This window comes from Gymnogyps californianus, chromosome 3 (genome assembly GCF_018139145.2).
Source record: "Gymnogyps californianus isolate 813 chromosome 3, ASM1813914v2, whole genome shotgun sequence".
In the NCBI taxonomy this organism is placed as follows: Eukaryota; Metazoa; Chordata; class Aves; order Accipitriformes; family Cathartidae; genus Gymnogyps; species Gymnogyps californianus.
Window position 1 is genome coordinate 18,685,413 of NC_059473.1, and position 17,479 is coordinate 18,702,891.

The following is a 17,479-nucleotide window of genomic DNA, read 5'->3' on the forward strand; positions in this document are numbered from 1 at the left end:
AACTGTTCAAAACTCCAGGCTGTGTGAGTGTACGGCAATAGTTGTGTGTTCTTGTAGAAAACCTTTATTCATAACAGGAAACTCTTCCAGGGCATCCTGTACCTTGTTCTTTCCCTCCCTTTTCTCAGAAGAAGAAAAACTTGAAAAAATATTTCCTACATAGTAGTTTGCATTTGGAGAGTTCTAATGTCACAAAGATGTGTGGAGAGTGAGGCATCCCTGAGGTTAAGTGTCTCTTTAGCTTTTCCTACTGTGATTGCAAATTTTACTCAGAAGTTCTAAAATATTAACCCCCTGTAGATCAAGCCTCCATGAAAATAAGCTGTGTGTATATTTGCTGCTTCATAGGAAGAGAAAGTGGATTTTTCTTTTATGAAATTAGATTATAGGATCAGTGTACTGAATGGAGCAAGATGGGATGGGGAATGAGGGGGAATAATTCCAGTTGACCCAACATAAAGTACTTATGTAAATGCCCAAAATGAAATGAAGGAAATCATTCTTTGATGGATTGGTACTAGGCTTGGCAAATTCAAAATTGCATAAGGTATTTTTGATCCAGGATTTCAAAAAGTCTGTACTACTTTGCTGGTATGAAGCAGAAGGCAACTAATTTCTCTTCAATTTAATCTTTTCTCTCGAAGATTCAAAAAAAACCCCAAAACAACCAAACTCTTACTCCAGAAACACAGTAACCAAACCCTTACTCCAGAAACACAGTAATGTTCTTGTAATATACATACAAAAGAGGTGAAAGCTGACTTAGAAGACTGTTCTTAAAATTACTTCAATTCTTTTGACTTCAGTATCTATTTAAGCTAAAACACTTGAAGAAATATGCTCCTTTACATAAGCACGCCTCGCTCTGGAAGCTGCTTGTGGTTTAATGTTTCATCACAATAATGGGAGCTTATATGTGCTGCCAAGAGACCATTACTTTTTCTTCTTGTGCTCAGGCTGTTCCAGTGAGATACCTTTAAGGTGAGAAAATGCATATTTACCAAGTCGTATCATCACTGCCTATGTAGTGAGAGAGCTTTGTATGAACTTCTTACCCTATTCCACCAAGCATAATTGCTGGTGTTTCTATGGAGCAAAGTTTAATTTAAAAACAAAAACAAAAAAAACCCCAAAACCAACCAAATACTGGAATCAGATGTGATTTACAAGGAGAGGGTTTAAAAATGGCTTATGTAAATAATAAAGATTATTTGATTGTAAATACTGTAGTATGTCTACAAAAAGTGTTTTGCTTTCTGCAAGGAAATCAATCGGAAGGTTCATCTGATGTTGTTAGAAACTTATTTAGAAAATTAGTTGTTTCGTAATAAAACCTTGATACTTTGAATTTTTTGTTTTCATCCCCTAATGATATTCCTTTCAAAGCACCAACTGCAGCTTTACCTCCACATCCTTTGCCTAATGGAAATATATCAGAGCAGCACATGCTGAGACTAGTGCAGGGCTACGCATATGCTGTTGGACCAGCCAGCTGCTTCTAAACAGAATTTATGTGGCTATGTTATTTCAGTGTACTCTTTTGAAACGACTGTTAATTTGTCATATGATTGAACTGGTGAAGGTGGGGGGAGGATCTAAAAATGCTGGCTTTGGTGACTATTGCTATTTTACTTTTTACAACAGAAACTAACAAAGGTGTCACTTATTCTTTTTTTTTTTTCCCCCCTCCTGTTCCCCATTCTCTATAGCAAAAAACCCCAAACAGACAAATTAAGAGAACTTTGATTAAATAGTAAGTATGGGTAGTAATATCTTTATTAAAAACTGAATTACTGTATGCATTGCCCATAAAACTTTTCTAAATATTGATGTAGAATGTTGTTTACATTTCTTGATATGTTCAAATCCAGGGCAGAGGGAAAGTGAAGACTTAAAGAATAGTTTCATGAACATTTGTCTTCAGTATATTTTTCTCAATACTCTGTTCTGATGTTCTCATCAATACATCAAAATTAGTAACCAGATTTAATTGCTCAGCAATCCTAGACATCACTTAGTCCCATGATTGATTCCTCTTACCAGCATTACTTTAATTATATATCTGTTTGATCCCAAAAGAAGAGATCTTTTTTTTTAAAGTTGTTGTGAAAGCTTCTTTTCTTACTGCAATGGTTCAATAAAATGTTCAGCTGTGGCTGAATTGGAAAGGAAACACACGTTGTTGTAGCTTGTATCTATGTTGGAAAAAAATTTTCAATATAATAAATCTTAGCTGTTGTTGAAAACTCTGTGCTCAGCAGGAATCCATGTTTCCACAAGTTATTTTCAAATTTTCTCCTTACTGCACTTTTGAAAACTTTTTTACAACCAGCTTTAACCCTCCTTCAGTGAGTTAGACAAGGGTTCTTGGGAAAGATGGACGATGGAAAACTCAGGCTCATATATGCCTGAGTCAGTACATTAATCTTCTGGGTTGTAATTGGCTTCAAATTGTCTTTGTTAGAAGGCATGTTGTTTTGCCTTGTCTAGCTGTAATACAGGGCTTTCCAATAGCTCTAGGCTTTCCCTTTGACATAGTATGTTCCTTTATTCCCACTGCTGTGTTGTTTTGGTTCTTTCTGTCCTCTCTCTGGCTGTTAATCTGTGACAACGGCAGGAGCAGGTGAAAATGATTTGTGTGAGAAGAAAGTTTTGAGTGTTAAGCAACTTTATGTAAAATTAAAAATGATATGTTTTAGTCTTGAGAAATTATGGGCTTAATCTAAGTTGTTTGTGTTAGTCCAAGTATATAACTGATACTATAACAGCCTGGGACTTTTCTCACAGCACATTTGTAGATACCATAGTAGAAGTTGCAAACATTTATCTTCTATTTAAACTGTGAAAAATGTATTATTAATCTTTAAATAAAACAATATAATTCTCTGTGCATTTCCGTGGAGAGCTTTTAAGGCCATCGACATATTAAAAGCTACCCTCATGGGAAGACAGTGCTCTTGCATAAATTCAGATCAACATACATACAAAAAATCATATTTAGTGTTAAGAGTGGAAGCACTCAAAAGAAGTGTCTGCGTATCTTCCCCTGTGAAAGTCAAAATTAGGAGTTTTTAACTTAACAATCACAGCTTAAATTTTTCAGAGGTGTTACTGCCTCAGTCATTGCTCAGGATGGACCTGCTGAGGGGAGAAGTCAGAACTGTGAAGGGCAGGACCCTTGCCTTGCTTGTCACTGGGGCTCTTATTTTAGTGCCATTGTGGAGAACTAGGTTTAAGACTGTGCTCAGTATGAGTTAAGATAGATAGGAGTGAGTGTTTCTCAAATAGATGCCTCCACTAGAATAGAAATTCACATACTATTCGTTCTGCCCATGAGCTTGGAAGGCAGCATCCCTGCACATCGCCTTGGTTTTGTGCCTCTGGGAAAGACAGCAAGTTGACCCACCTGCCAGTTAATTAGTTTATAACATTTTAGTAAAGAGTTGGAACAATTTTACTGTCCCTTCTTTGATGAAGGTCTTGTAACTATAGTTTCTCTAAATAGTTTCCATGCTTTTGTTAGTATTTACTTATGCTAGCATAAATGAATAGCTTTAATAGACTCCAAATGATACTGTGTAATATCAGGTCTTTGATCCTTGTGTTGCATCATTCGTCATCACTACTCTTGCTCTTGTTTATCAAGCTGTTTGTTTGATGGTCATGCTGGCAACAAAAATATTTCAGAGCTGAACATCTCAGTATAGGATAAGATAGCTGTCTGTTCCATGCTCAGATGAAAAATGTCACTTGGCTCTGGAACATAAGAATATTTCATAGTCAATACTGTTATTTTTAATGCTGGCACTTCTGTGTTCAACTTTGTAGCTGTGCTTGTGATGTTTTTTTCTTAACTTCAGCATGCTTTGCAGTCATGCAAGAAGTGGACTAATTTTCTTGAGGCTATATTGTTTGTATGCAAAGTGTCCCAGTATGTAAAGATATACTGTCATTTGGTTATTTGGGAGTACTGAGAGTTTCAGCAGTGTGTTTACTTTCATAAGACACAGGGAGAAGCGTCAAACTGATGATGAAGAGAGGGAAGTGGAATGTCATAAGCGTCTGTTTTTGAAAAGTGTATGATTTATAATTTCCCCAATAAAAATATCACCTCCGTAATGCCCATGGCAATGAACTCATTAAAGGCTTTCAAGAGCTGTGATTGCATTTGGGAATTCTTCTGCAAATGCAACTAGAAAGATGTACGTGCTTTCTCATATACATCCTTAGCCAGTTGCCCAGGTACTTCACTTACTAATAAGCATATTTTACAGCTTGAAGATAAGCTCTTCTAGCTTCTGTTTCTGTGATATTAGTATACTAATACGAAATAGCAGATTCTTTCCAGGAGATCTGTGTTTTTGCATAATCTTTTTCCTGAAAGGTCAGGGCTCTTGGTAAAAGGGGAAACATGCCAGGGTGTGTTTCCACTTGGAAATAACTGAGAGAATGCTAGATCTTCTTGGAAGAGAAATTCTTGTAGCAAGAGAAGAAAAGAAAAAAAAAAAAGGAAAAAAAAATCCTTATAATGAATTGCTAGATCATTAAGTCTAAATCTGTCTGGCCCTAAAGAAAAGTCTACGTACAGCTGATATTAAACATGTTCCATGACTATAGAAACTGTTATGAGAAAATTCCTGATTTAGGTATTTCTGGTAGCATGATCTGCACAGCCAAATCTGGATAATATCTTCCTTTTTTGGATATGATTTATCTAGTGCAAAGATTGAGTCATTGCATTTCCTTTTAGATTCCTTTTTTTATTGTTATTTCTTTTAAGGGGGAGAGGGGATACCAATAAATAATCTCTAGACTGTCTACCTTGTCACCTGTCTCCTTTATCTTCCACATGATAGTTTTGGTGTAGGTCAGGGTATTCTTTATCTTCTGGCCTTTCATCCCCAAGGTATGAGCAGCATAGTTTCCTTAACTATCCAAACAATTTTTTGCTTCAATGATCACAGTCTTTTAAAAGTTGTTCTGTCTTTTTGTTCCTTTCCCCTATCACTTTGCAACTTTTAAGGCACTTTTGCAGCAACATCAGCGATACTGAGTCAGAGACTGGAAGTGGTTAGTTGGTCTATAACAATGCCCCAAATGTGTGTTGGGAGGCTCTTTATCTATAGCTCTTGTGAGGCTTGCCTTCTTTCCTCCCCTTTTTTTTTTCCTAATAGCTCTTGTTAAGCTAGAGCATTGCTCACATGTGTAAAATCTAGTAGTCCCTGAATAGCTATAATGGGTTATTTCCCTGACTAGGTCACTTGCTGTTCTGTAATTATTTAATGGATACTTTATTCTTGGATTGCCTAGCATCTATGTGTCTGCCACAGCATGTCCATCTAATGAATCTGCAACTGCCAAATGTATTTGCAGCTGACTTGAAACTCATTCTTACTGTAACATTGACTTGGTCTTTGTGATGTGAAATACAACACCTATTAAACCACTTTTAATTATTTTTTATAAGCTCCTTTCGGTTCTGGCAAACTTTATTAGAAACTGAGATTCTGTTTCAAACAAGCTACTATTTTACATAATACTAAGCTAAAAATCTAAAAATCTTAGTCTTAGATGTTGCTTTTTTCCATTTGTCTCCTGGCAGCTTAGTGAAGTATTGCATAAGAACTGGCAGATAACTTCCCCGGTTGCTTCAGCATTGAATTACTTTATTTAGCTTCTTATAGTGGTAATTTGTTACAGGATAAAATGACCTTGCTAAATGTTTATGCAAAACATTTTGTTATTCATTTGTCAATAGCACTGGGTCCTTTGCATCTAAATGCAAAACACTCTACAAGCAAGAATCAAACAGTTGCTCATATCTTCCTATGTGTTTGAGGGACCAAAGCCATTCAGCTTTAACAAGAAACATGAGTTGCTTTATTATACTATATAGGTAAAACATTTTCTGGCTTTGAGAATGCTTAAAGTTGAAGAAAAACGTTGTGTGTTTTATAGAATCAGATTCAGTAGCCCTGGAACCAGAAGCAACGTATCTGCATCAGCCTGCCGCTGTGCATGGGCTGAGAATCCCTGCTGAGACACGGAGCTTTATTAGCTCAAGTACAGATTGTCTAACTCAGCTGTGTGTCTTCCCAAGCAAAGCTTGCGTCTATGCACAGCACCACGCAGATGTGTGAAGGAAGCGTTTACACTGTGAAATGCAGTGCTCTGTTAGAAATGGCTTTGAAGACCTGGATCGACTTGAAGCCCTGAGGACGTCCCTTTGGAGTTCTGTCAGAAGAGAAGCTTCCCTTTGTAGCTGGTGGAAAGAAAGAATTACAGAGCTGAAGACGGGGTTAAAGCTACAGTTCTTAACACTGGTTTGTAATGTAAGCTTAGAAATATCCAGATATGCTGTTGACTGATTCTACTGGTGAGCTATGCAGATGAGATTTGAAGACTGTTCTCTAGAAGGCTCCGAAAAGCACAGCAGAACTTCATCTCTTACTCCAAGGTCTTGAAGCAGAATTATTATTAGTTAGTAGTGGGACAGTAGTTTGGCAATGTGTGGGTTTTGGCTATATTGCTTTGGGTGTTCCACCTTCACCAAAATATAACAGATTGAGAACAGGATTTCATGTCCATAAATGGAACAAATACAAATAAACTGTTTCTGCTGCTTCTAGTGGGAATGAAATCTTTGTAAATTTTCTGCAGAACGACTGCATTTTTCCTCTTTTGCTTTGAAGCCTGCCAGGTAACCTATCTATTGTTTCTACTATGCTTACCTTGGAGAGCAGCCAGCCTGTAAGCATAACTCACTAGAAAACTACAATTCATGTGGCTTTTAAAGTTGTTATAAACATGATATTTGCTGATGTGTAAGTATGCTTCGAAGTGCTGTATATTCCTGATACAAAGGCAGCCCTGCAAAATTTCAAGTTAAAAGTGCAGAATTTTCCAATCGAGTGGCTAGAACATTTTTAACGTTATTTGCAAATGGTTTTTTTTCTTTGATATTTGTCTTGGAAATGTATTTTAAAAAGCCTGAGACAGTTGCATAGACTCAAAGGCTCAGCAGAGTTATATGCAACTGATAATAGCAATTTATCTTTATTATTATTAAAAAAAAATTTAAAAGTGACATAGATTTGTCTGTAGGCACTGTTCTCCATCTCTCATGTAAGCAGTGTTTAACCAGAATGACTTACGTGGTAGGGAAATGAAGGTAAGTCTCTAGTTTTTCTTTTCAGCACTTTAACAATTCTGAGAGTAGATAAAATCCATAATCTGATCTTGCAGTTGATTGTAGGTGGAGACTCACTGGGCTTCAGTGAGTTTGCTGTTGGGATTTTTAGCATGGGGCCTGCTGAAGTTTTATAGCATGTAATGTGCTACTAAGAAAAGGAATAAAGTAGTTTAGCAATTGCCATTGTTTTACAGGTGATGGCTGTCATAGTATAAAAGATACTAAAAAAAAAAAAAAAAAGAAAACCACACTGTAATATTACCCATCCAGAATCAAATTCATTTGTAGCATACATTATTACTGGAAAAGGAGGAATTGTTTGCATTAATATAGTCTGTTCTAAAACCAAGAAAGGTTTTTGTAAAGGATGGTCGCAAATACAAAGCTGTCACTGAAACTTTCTCCAAGTTGGGTACTTTGCTTAAGGCCTCTGGAAGTCTGCTTTTACATCCCTCCTTTTTATTTTTACAATTGCACTCTTCAGAATAATATGAGTTAGCATAAGTTTTCTGTCATCCTATTAGTATCCTAGTGATGGTTGGTGGTTTTCATAGCTTGTTGAACAGATTGTTTGAATTTTGTTCATACACATCTCCTGTATTTCTTTTGAGTTGTTAACCTGATGAGAAAATTCTGTCTTGATGAGGGTAGAAAGGCCATTAGAAGTTTCGTGGATGTATCCTTACACAGAAGGGAGTTGTGAGTTACTGTTCTGTAAGTGGGCTGAGAAAAGAGTTTATCTGGGAAATGGTGGACCCAGCAAAGTTTTTAGAACCTTGGAAATTCAACTTTTTAAAAAATTGTATGTTCAGGATCTGTTGCAGTGCATATCAATAACTTGAAGAGCTTTCACTGTTCTCAGGGAGTTATTTTGGTTCAATGCCAGTGGCAGAGATTTTAAGATACTCCACTGAACACTCTACTAGTTTTGTCTTTGAGTAACTGCTCTTCAGCATGGAGTCCTTGATTTCTGTTCCCAGCTGAGGATTTTATTGTGAAATAGGTACTTCTGAAATTATAAATGCCACCCCTCCCCGCCAAGAATAGCTGTGAACTAAAGTGTTGAGGGGTTCTTGTGCAGGGGAAAAAAAATATTGATTTATTGGTTTGTTTGTAACATCTCTAATTACAAAGTGGAGCGTTTTATCTGTTTTTCATAATTTTCACTTGGATTTGTTATCTATCAAAGTTCGTCAGCTTTTTGGTCTGTTGTAGACTTTTAAAACCAGAGGACTTAGATTTGCTAGCTGTTGACCGCAAGTAGCTTTTTTTGTAAAGTAGACTGGGCCTAGAGCTGATCTGCAGGTTTTACATAATATACATAATAAAACTCCAGAACTGACCACTACTCCATGTTTGTTGCGAGATTATGGTTTGTTTTGGTTTTTTTTTTTTGTTTGTTTTATTTAAAGACAGGGGATAGGGGGAATACAACAGCTGTTCTTCATCTGCCAAACCTATTTTTGATGACTTGTCAGCCAGGGCACTCTTTTTGTGTTGGTTGCTGTTTAATACAGGCTTGTGGGGCCACAGGAACTTGAAGGATAGTACAGAGAACGACTATATGCATGGAAAGCCATGAAGAAGTAATTAAAAATTATTTGCATCTGTCCAATATGCATAATAAAAAAATGAGGTAGCTTTTGGTATAAAAAGCTCTTGTGCAGTTCTTCCTACAGCAGCTCAAATTTGTCAATTCATTTAGCTTTTCTGAATATAGTAAGGAATAAAAGCAAGCTACTTTTCAATTTTTTTTTTTTTTCAGGAAGCAGCTGTAGCTGTTGCTTGATACCCTCTTACAAATGTTTTTAAATACCTTAGCTCATGCTCTCATTCAAGCTTTATTGGTCTAATGGTTGTCTGCAGCAACAGTGGAAAGAGTACAGGTAAACAAGAGTGAAAAAGCATCAGACTGATTTGATGTCTGTACCCTAACTGAATTATCTGCTTACAGTATCTAAAGGCTGTACTGCAGAGAATCTGAGCCAGGTTTTTTGCATTTGGAAAGACGCAATTACTTGGAAGAGCAAATTAAATATGCTATTAAATTTTTTATTGAATTATAATAGTCAGATTAAGTCTTGGCAAATAAAAGATATAATAAATTGTAGGATGCAGCAATAATCATATTTTATTGGTAATACTTATGGAAATTACTCATTAAGTATTGTACTTTTTATTTTGTGCATGTGTAAGCTAGTATCTGCTGTACTGTTAGAGGGTCAGAGATGTGGTTTGTGATAGTAATTATCTTCTATTGCCCTATCCTGTATTGTTTTATGATACACGTGTTAAATCTCTTAAAGGTTTTTAAATGCAAGAACTGAATAAAAGGGAAGTAGTTTTAATGGTCAAGTGCCTGTTTCTTCACATGTTTTTTCTGTGATAGTGATCTGTGCCATATTTGTATGTTCCCTAAAATACTGAAGTGCCCAAGAGAAGTATCACGAATAAAATGTAGTTCATAAAGAGGTCTGTGGAGACTGATGGAGCTTCTTGCCTGTATCATGTGGGCCACTGATTAGAGTGGATATCTGTGCAATTAATAATTCAGCTTCTTCCTGTCATTGCTTCCCATATAACCTCTGCTATTTCTGCAGTTCTTTTAACTGAGGCACAAGTGAGAAGTTACGTGATCAAAGAGATGGGGTAAGTTGTAGATCTGGAAATACAATTGAGTCAGTCTACAAAAGCTTTCTGTAAGCAATTTTCTTTTTAAAATAGAGTACTGCATAGAAACTAGTTTCTTGCTCTGAGTGCAAGAATTGGTAAAAATTTCCTTTGAAATGTTGTTACGGAAAAAAACCCATAAAATGCTCAAACAGAAAAGCCTAGTGATTTGTTGGACTGGAAACGTTCTGCTAGGATGTGTCATTTCCACTGAAACTTTGTCTGCCTGGCTGATGTTTTGTCACTTGGCCGCCTGCTTGGTGCTTGCCGAGACCCCTGTGTTATTTGCCTTGCAAGCTGGGAAGGATCGTCCAGCTGCCTGCTCTCCTGTCTAGATGATTTTGTTTAGTAACCTTAAAAACTAGTGAACAAGTAAAAGTTTGGGTCATTCATTTGTTGGCTTGTTTAATGGACACCTGGGAGGTTGGCAATCTTTGTTCCCCTTTTGCCTACCTCCTTGAAGTCCAATTCACTTCACCTAGATAAAAGGTTTTAAAAATTGTTGTGAAAATTGTGTCTTCTGACTTGGAAATTATGTTTCAGAATGCAGAATTGAATATGGGAGCTGGAATTTCCAGCTCACCTGTTTGATTTGCCATGCTTAGAGGAAATGCAGAACTAAATTAAGTCAGTTCGCAGTTAACTGCTGGCTTTCTTTGCAGAACTGCTAGAGAAAAGGCATCATTGGCTATCTGTGTGAGTTTCTGCTTGATTTTAATTGAAGATAACATTTACCTTTTCCACTGGTAATTGACTGAAAGAAGAATTAAACCCAATGTCTAGTATTCCCCATTCAGTTCTTGAAGACTAATGAACAGTTTTACTGCCCGTGCTGATTGAATGGAAACATACTGACCGGTAATAATACAATGTTTTTTTACTGGCACTAAAGAGCATTTCTTTATTTTTTCAGTAGTGTAATAAAACCTGATTTGCTGACTGCATAATACTAAGTGCTTAAAAAAATCTCTCTAGTTATCAGGCAGCTGGCTCTGTTTGTCAGGTAGTATTGCTTATTTCCATGCTGTAGGTTAAATCTTGTTTTGCATTGAACCTGGAAGACGAATTAACCTGTTTGTACAAGAACTTTGAATTAGCCAGGAACTATTAAGGAAGCGTGAAGCGTGTGGTGAGTCTTGACTACTGTGAAACTTCTAGACCTATAATTTTAGAACTTTTTTGTTTCTTGCCAGATAAACTTATTTTGTATCCTTTGCCCACTTACAAGTCATAGAAGCAGTTGTGAAGAAAAACTAGTTGTTGTAGAGAACAGGCTGTTTAAAACCTTTTGAAATCATAATCATAACAAGCTGTGGTTTGTCTGTCATTCCAGCTGTACCTTGAATAAAAGCATGTAGATGATAAGCAAAACAAGCTAAAATCTGATCACAGGAAGGTGCCTCTGTTTTATGTTACTATGCAAACACTTTGTTTACATAGAATATTGAAATAATTTCAAGAAATATTCTAATAAAGATGAAGTTCACAAAAATGCAACTGTTTTGGAAGGTAATTTGTCCCATTGTAGCCAAGAATTTTTAAAATTAACTGAAATGTAAAACAAAAATTGTATATTAAGAGTTACTGTTTCCTGTTACCTGGAGACAGAGCATGTTTTCCTTCTGCTATGGCAACGAGAACATGTGAAGTACAGTACCCCAATAACTTGGAGTTCTGCCACAAAATAGATGAACTACAAGCCCAGTATGAGGGTGCTGTCTTTTTCACTGTTTACAGCTTTCAGCCTGAATCTTAAAATAATTTTGACTGTCTCCCCACAGCTCTGACCCACACAGCAAATGGAACGTGGCTTTAAGATGCATAAAGGCCATAATACGTGCTAAATCCAGTGTTGAGAGTGATTGCTGCATTAGGAAGAGACAGTTGTCAGCACCAGTAAAGGAATACTTCTGTACTTTGAAAATGCTTGGGTTCTGTTATTCGGACTTCCTGTTGAATCCTTTAATTCATTTCTTGGGTGTCTCATCTCTGACATGAATCAGCTCCGATTTTCTTTGTTTGAGATTTTTCACATTTGTTTTAGATCATTTTACAAGTCCTCATTAAGTTCTGAGATTATTTGTTGGTTTTTAATCATGTTTTAAAGTTGCAGGTGTGTGTTTTGCATTGATTTGTAGCTGTTATTCTCTTGTTGAATGCATATGTTAGATTTGGGATGGCTGACATATATCTATAAAGATACTTTGTTTCTAAGCTAGGTGTTTAAGGGGCTGAGAGATGCAAAAGGATGATAATAGAGTCAATTCCCTGTTGTTTTTAGTAGGTGTCTGGGAATTCCTCAGGTGACTGACACAATGGTAAACTGGGTACAACAGCCCTTGTAGTGCCAACACAAGTTGACAACAATGTGCAGAGTCTAGCCTGGCCTGGCAGGACTCGATAGCTGAGCCTGCAAACCAGCCGTGCAGTCCTCAGCATTACGGCTTTCCTTTTCAGCAGGGTGTGTGGCTGCTTGGAGCGTGCTGCTCTTCAGCTGCCCAAACAAGCTGGTATTGCAAGGGCTGGGGGTGTGTGTATGGGAGGGGTATTGCTGCGTCAGGATGGGAGATGTGGGATGCAGGGCTGGGAAAGGGGTTGGTATTGGGAAGGGAAAAAGGTGAGGATACAGAGCTGAGCAAAGACAGGCAAAAGAGGGTTTGTTAGTCAAGTTGCAGCACTGTGTGAACATGACTGTACTGCTTCAGAGACAGGGCAATGCCCAAACTGTACTGAAGCTTTAGTAGGATACAAAGTTGTGACTAATTATTTTGTCTGACCAGAGCTGGCTCTGTACAACTTACAAACTTGTGCACTGTAGTTCTAGCTGAGGAGGTGCTGGAGCTGGCTCCCTGTGGCACCGCTTGAGTTAGAGAGGGAACATCGCTTCAGTGGTGCACCTGGTCTGGCGAGTGTGTCACATCCAGCCTGGGGCTTCAGCCTCCTCTCTGCCCTCCATGCTCTAAACACACGCAGAGCAACGCTTTTGCTGACTAGCCCAGGGCATGTGCTGTTGGCAGCCAGCATGCCCAGCAGCTTGTGTGATGAATACCCATCCTTGACTGTTGGCTAAAATGAGAGTATATGTAAATGTTTCTCAACTGACATGCGTAGGCAGATGCATTTTAAATCATGTAACCTATTGTCTGAGCTTTACCTCCACCACCTGAACCCACAAATGAAAACAAATGGGTTGAGTGTGTTAACAATTTTACCTTGTTACTAAAATGAGCTTGCTGAGCACTGTTTTCAGAAGGCCAGCTGGATGGTTACTCTCTGCTGTAAGTTCTTCACGTTATCGCAGGCTTCTCATTTTGCAGTTTTGCTCAAATTCATTAAGAGGGAGTTGGGTTTTTGTTCTTATACCTGTTTGCATGGTATGTGCTTTATTGTGGTGGAGTTAGTTCAGAGACAAAGTCTATCCATTATTCTAGATAAATGCATGTGTACATGTGTAAAGATATATAATGTATTATATGTAAGCAATAAGCAAGATATGGTATGTATCACACTTTAAAAATGTGACTGGAAGAGAGATAAATGATACCGATTAAAAACACACATGGTATCTTTTGTGTCTAGAAATAAACACCACAGTGTTTAACCCAGTGGAATGCGGTATAACTTGTATATGTATATACTGTAATGGTAAAGAAAATACTGCTGGGGTGCAGATTGAAGAAGAGAAACTTCAGAACTTCCTCAGGTCTTTTCCATAGCTCAGATACCTTCATCTAAAAAAAAAAAAGTTTACAAGACAGTCTTTCACATAAAATACAGAAAAGATTTTTTTTCTTAAATATTTGGCTCTGTGCTATAATTTGAGGGAAGGACCAGTGTAAACTGTGAAAAGCTCAGCCTGTAAATAAGTGACCTACACTGCTTTCCTGGGAGTCTAGGAGGATGACAGAGCGATGTCTTCGCTCATTAACTCTGTGGTTACCTGTGTGCGGTAGTCAAGTATTTGCAACTGGAACATGCTGTCCGGCAGCTGCTTGGAGCCAGGGTGTCTGTCTGACGGACGTCATTGCATCTGACTCAATGACTGGTGGCTCTGAGCAGCCTCGCAGAGGACCGGAGTGGCTGGCTGAAGCTAAACAAACTCGTGTTCTGTGTCTGCTAGTGGGTTTTACCTACTTGAAAGCTGTCCCTAGATGTTTCCAGTTGTCTTACTGTGTGTGTTCCTCAAAAAATGCTTGATTAGATCAAGCACATTGAATTTTAATCCTCTCTGCTGCCTTTTGCAGTAGGTCTCAAATCTTGATATGTCAGGAGAAGGCCTTTTCTTCTAGTCCTGCTGTAACTAATGCTTTTCTTTGCCCTTTCTGTTGTTTATGTCCTTCTCTGCGTTTTTTCTTTTGTCCTCTGCTACCTTTATTTCAAACTTTCCCCATGCAGGTTTGCAGTAACAAATACAAGGCAGCCACTGGAGCATTGTTTCTTCAGTGCAGTGCTGTTCAAGGATCCCTTGATGTGTCAAAATTGATCCTACTTAGTGCGTGCATATGTGGACAGCTGGTTATTTAGTTCCTGCTTTTGGCAGGAAAGGGCCCTGTACTCCAGGATGTAAATAATGTGTATTTGTTTGAATTCAAATTTCATTGTGTTAAAATCTTTCTGATATAGCTATCAGTAAACTTTTGTATTTAGTGTTACTTTTTTTGCTATGCTGCAGAAGTCGGGCTAAATACAGCTTCCTATATCCTTCTTACATTAACAAATTTGCATGGCCTCTGCCCTTGGCCTTCCTCCAAATATGTACAGTTTAGGAAATTGTTTAAACCTAAAAGTATCCAAAATAGAGCTACTTTCATCTTACTTGTCAACATCAAGTAGCAGAAAGAAATTCATGTGCTAGCAACACTAGCTGTTGTAATTTCTTGACTTTTGAATACTTTGCTGTGCAAACATTATTGCTATGGACGTTGCACAAAACATGCTTGAGATAAATCATGTATGTTACAGTACACAAGGCTTAATGGATTACTTTTCCATTGCTCATGTTAAAATGAAAAACACGAGCTTCCTGTTTTTCTTGTCCTGAAGTCCTGTCTATCTGAGCTCTTATAATTTCTAAAATAGCCTGTCAAAAAAGGAATTCAGTAAAGTGACTGAAAAGTGACTTCTACTTAACCTTTGATTTTATAAACAATTGGTTGAGTACTAAATAGATGAAAACAGTCTATTTTTAGGCCCTAATTTAGAGAATTGATATTTCCACATTTGCTTTGTCATAGCTGGTAGTAGTCACTAAATTGTGAAAGCTTGTAGCTATTACAAATGCTTGGAGGATTTCTGAGTGTTCTGCCGTAATGCATTAAGAAGCTCCGTGCACTGTACATTTCAATTTATAATAAGGGAGTCTAGCTGATAGCACAGACACTGAAATATTTCAAGTCTAGACTACTGTCTTAAAACCAAAGGCTGTTGGCTTTTTGGTGGAATAAGTTGGAAAATAACTGGTAAGGACAGTTGAAGTACAGCAGACCTCAAAAAGTTACAAATTCTCTAAGCCAGGGTGAGTTGGGAGGTTTCAACTGCTGCTTGCCTGCCCTGTTGCGATGAAAAGGGAACTGGTGTTTGAAATGGCTGATCAGTCTCACAAGGTTTGAGTGGTTTCTGAAGGAGATCGCACATAGACCCTTGTTAGGTGGGGAAGATGAGTTTCTGCAACACTGTGTTTAGCAAGAAGAAACAAAATGGAGAAATAGAAAAGCAAAGTTCCCTGTCTTCAGAAAATGCTAACATTAGTACTTTGCCAATGACAAAGGTAACAGCTGAAAAGTTTAGTATAACAAGTGTTCTCTTATATAGCTCTTTTGTACCTTTGGATAATAAAAATAGCTTGGTGAAGATTTTAGAGTGGAACTACATATTGTAATAAGTGGAGGAAATTGTGATGCAGCTGATACTTTTATGAACTCTTTAATATCCCAATGCTCCTTACAAATCACTGTGTTTATAAAGTCATTCTCTTACTGCTGCTTGTGAGGTAGAACATCTTGGTTGCATTTACTGTCATCATGTGTTGTTAGCCATGGAAGAAAAGGAAGAATATTACCTCAAACTGGACTTATGGACTTGAAGAGTTACGTAATTACTTTCAGTTTATCTCTCTAACATAATGCCAACTTTCTTTTTCAGAGCCATGGTGTCATGGAAAGGGATATACTTTGTACTTGCACTATTCTTGGGAAGTTTTTTTGGAAGTATATTCATGCTCGGTCCTTTTCTACCTTTGATGTTTATCTCACCGGCCTGGTATCGCTGGATCACCGATCGCATTGTGGCCACTTGGCTCACGCTCCCGTGGTAAGTTGCAGTTTGGGCCAACTCTGGGCAACTGTTCGTAATCCCATGATTTAGTTTGCTCACTAATGCTTTTGATTTTATTTTTTTTTAAAGTTTTTTTTTTTTATGCTTTCATCAAAACAGACCTTAACACACTTACTATCTGTGGAGTCGTAGGTTTTAGCTCAGTGTTGCAGACTGAGTGCCTGTCTACAGTTCCCCTCTTCTTCCACAGTTTAATTTATATGTAAGCTAATGCCATGTCTCAGTTGTACTCTTGAAAAGGCCTTTTCATGACACCTCCATCCAGTGCCAGTTAGATGCTGATCAGAGTAGGTGAAGCACTAGTAAGCAGGAGGATTTTTTTAAATTACAGACTTCCTAAATGAGTCGTCTTATAAACTCTTCCTTTTGACTGTGCTCCAACTATCTAATTAGGAAAATTATTCACTGTCTGGTACATTGTTGCTGACCTTCACTGTTCTCTTACTTAATCCTCTTAGAATTTAGTCCCTGTAGTTGAATTAGAGATAAATGATTTTAGGTGAAAAATAAGAACTTCCCCTAGAAATGAAGTCTTCCTCACTTATAATGCATCAACTTCATAGCTATAGGAGTCTGGAAATCAATCACAAAGCTCTTCCCTGAATTGTTCCTGAGGAAAGGCAGTATGAATGGGATCTGTCTCTTCATCCGTTCTCTAAAAACCAAGGGACTTCATTCCTCTAGGCCTTTAAAGATTTGTTTAACTTTTTCTGAAGTAAAATGCTATATTGATGTGCAGAAATATGTATCTTGTGGCATAAAGGAAGAATATCTGTATTACATATCAAATAGTTTCTGCTTTCTGTTTTGTGTGTTTTAAAGGGGTGTGAGCTGTTTCATGTTCTAAAACTTTTGTCCTTTTCATCATTACTAAATGCGACAAAATTAGGAGGGAAAAAATAATTACCAGTAAAGGGCATAGAGGGATTGTTAGTTCTTGTCATGACAGAATTTAGCTGAGTACTGATACTGTCGCAAAATCAACTCTGTCTCTGTCTCCCAATTTTTCTAAAATTGCGAACTCCCCAAAATCAAATACTGGTCTTTTATTTGGTTAGCTGCTTGGGCTTTATAATTCTGGATTATTACAACTAGTTTGTGATAACTTTTGCAGTCTAGAAGTTTGTTTTCAGCCCACACTGGACCTAAACCAAAATAATTTGAATATTTTTGTGAAAAGGATTCTGTCTTGTAAGAATCTTGGGGATTTAGGTTCAGGAATACTTTGCACCCAACCTTTTTGAGGCTCAAACCTTGTCTGCATTAGTTTTCTGTCCTTACACT

General features: G+C 37.5%; 1 protein-coding gene across 1 annotated transcript in view; it reads left to right on the forward strand.

Annotated features, from left to right (window-relative positions):
* LCLAT1 (lysocardiolipin acyltransferase 1) overlaps nucleotides 1-17,479 on the forward strand; it is a 120,660-nt gene that overhangs the window by 24,589 nt on the left and 78,592 nt on the right. Inside the window, 1 exon segment of the mRNA XM_050894374.1 lies at nucleotides 16,004-16,181. Within this exon segment, the coding sequence (XP_050750331.1) occupies nucleotides 16,008-16,181 (174 nt within the window). The 5' untranslated portion in view covers nucleotides 16,004-16,007.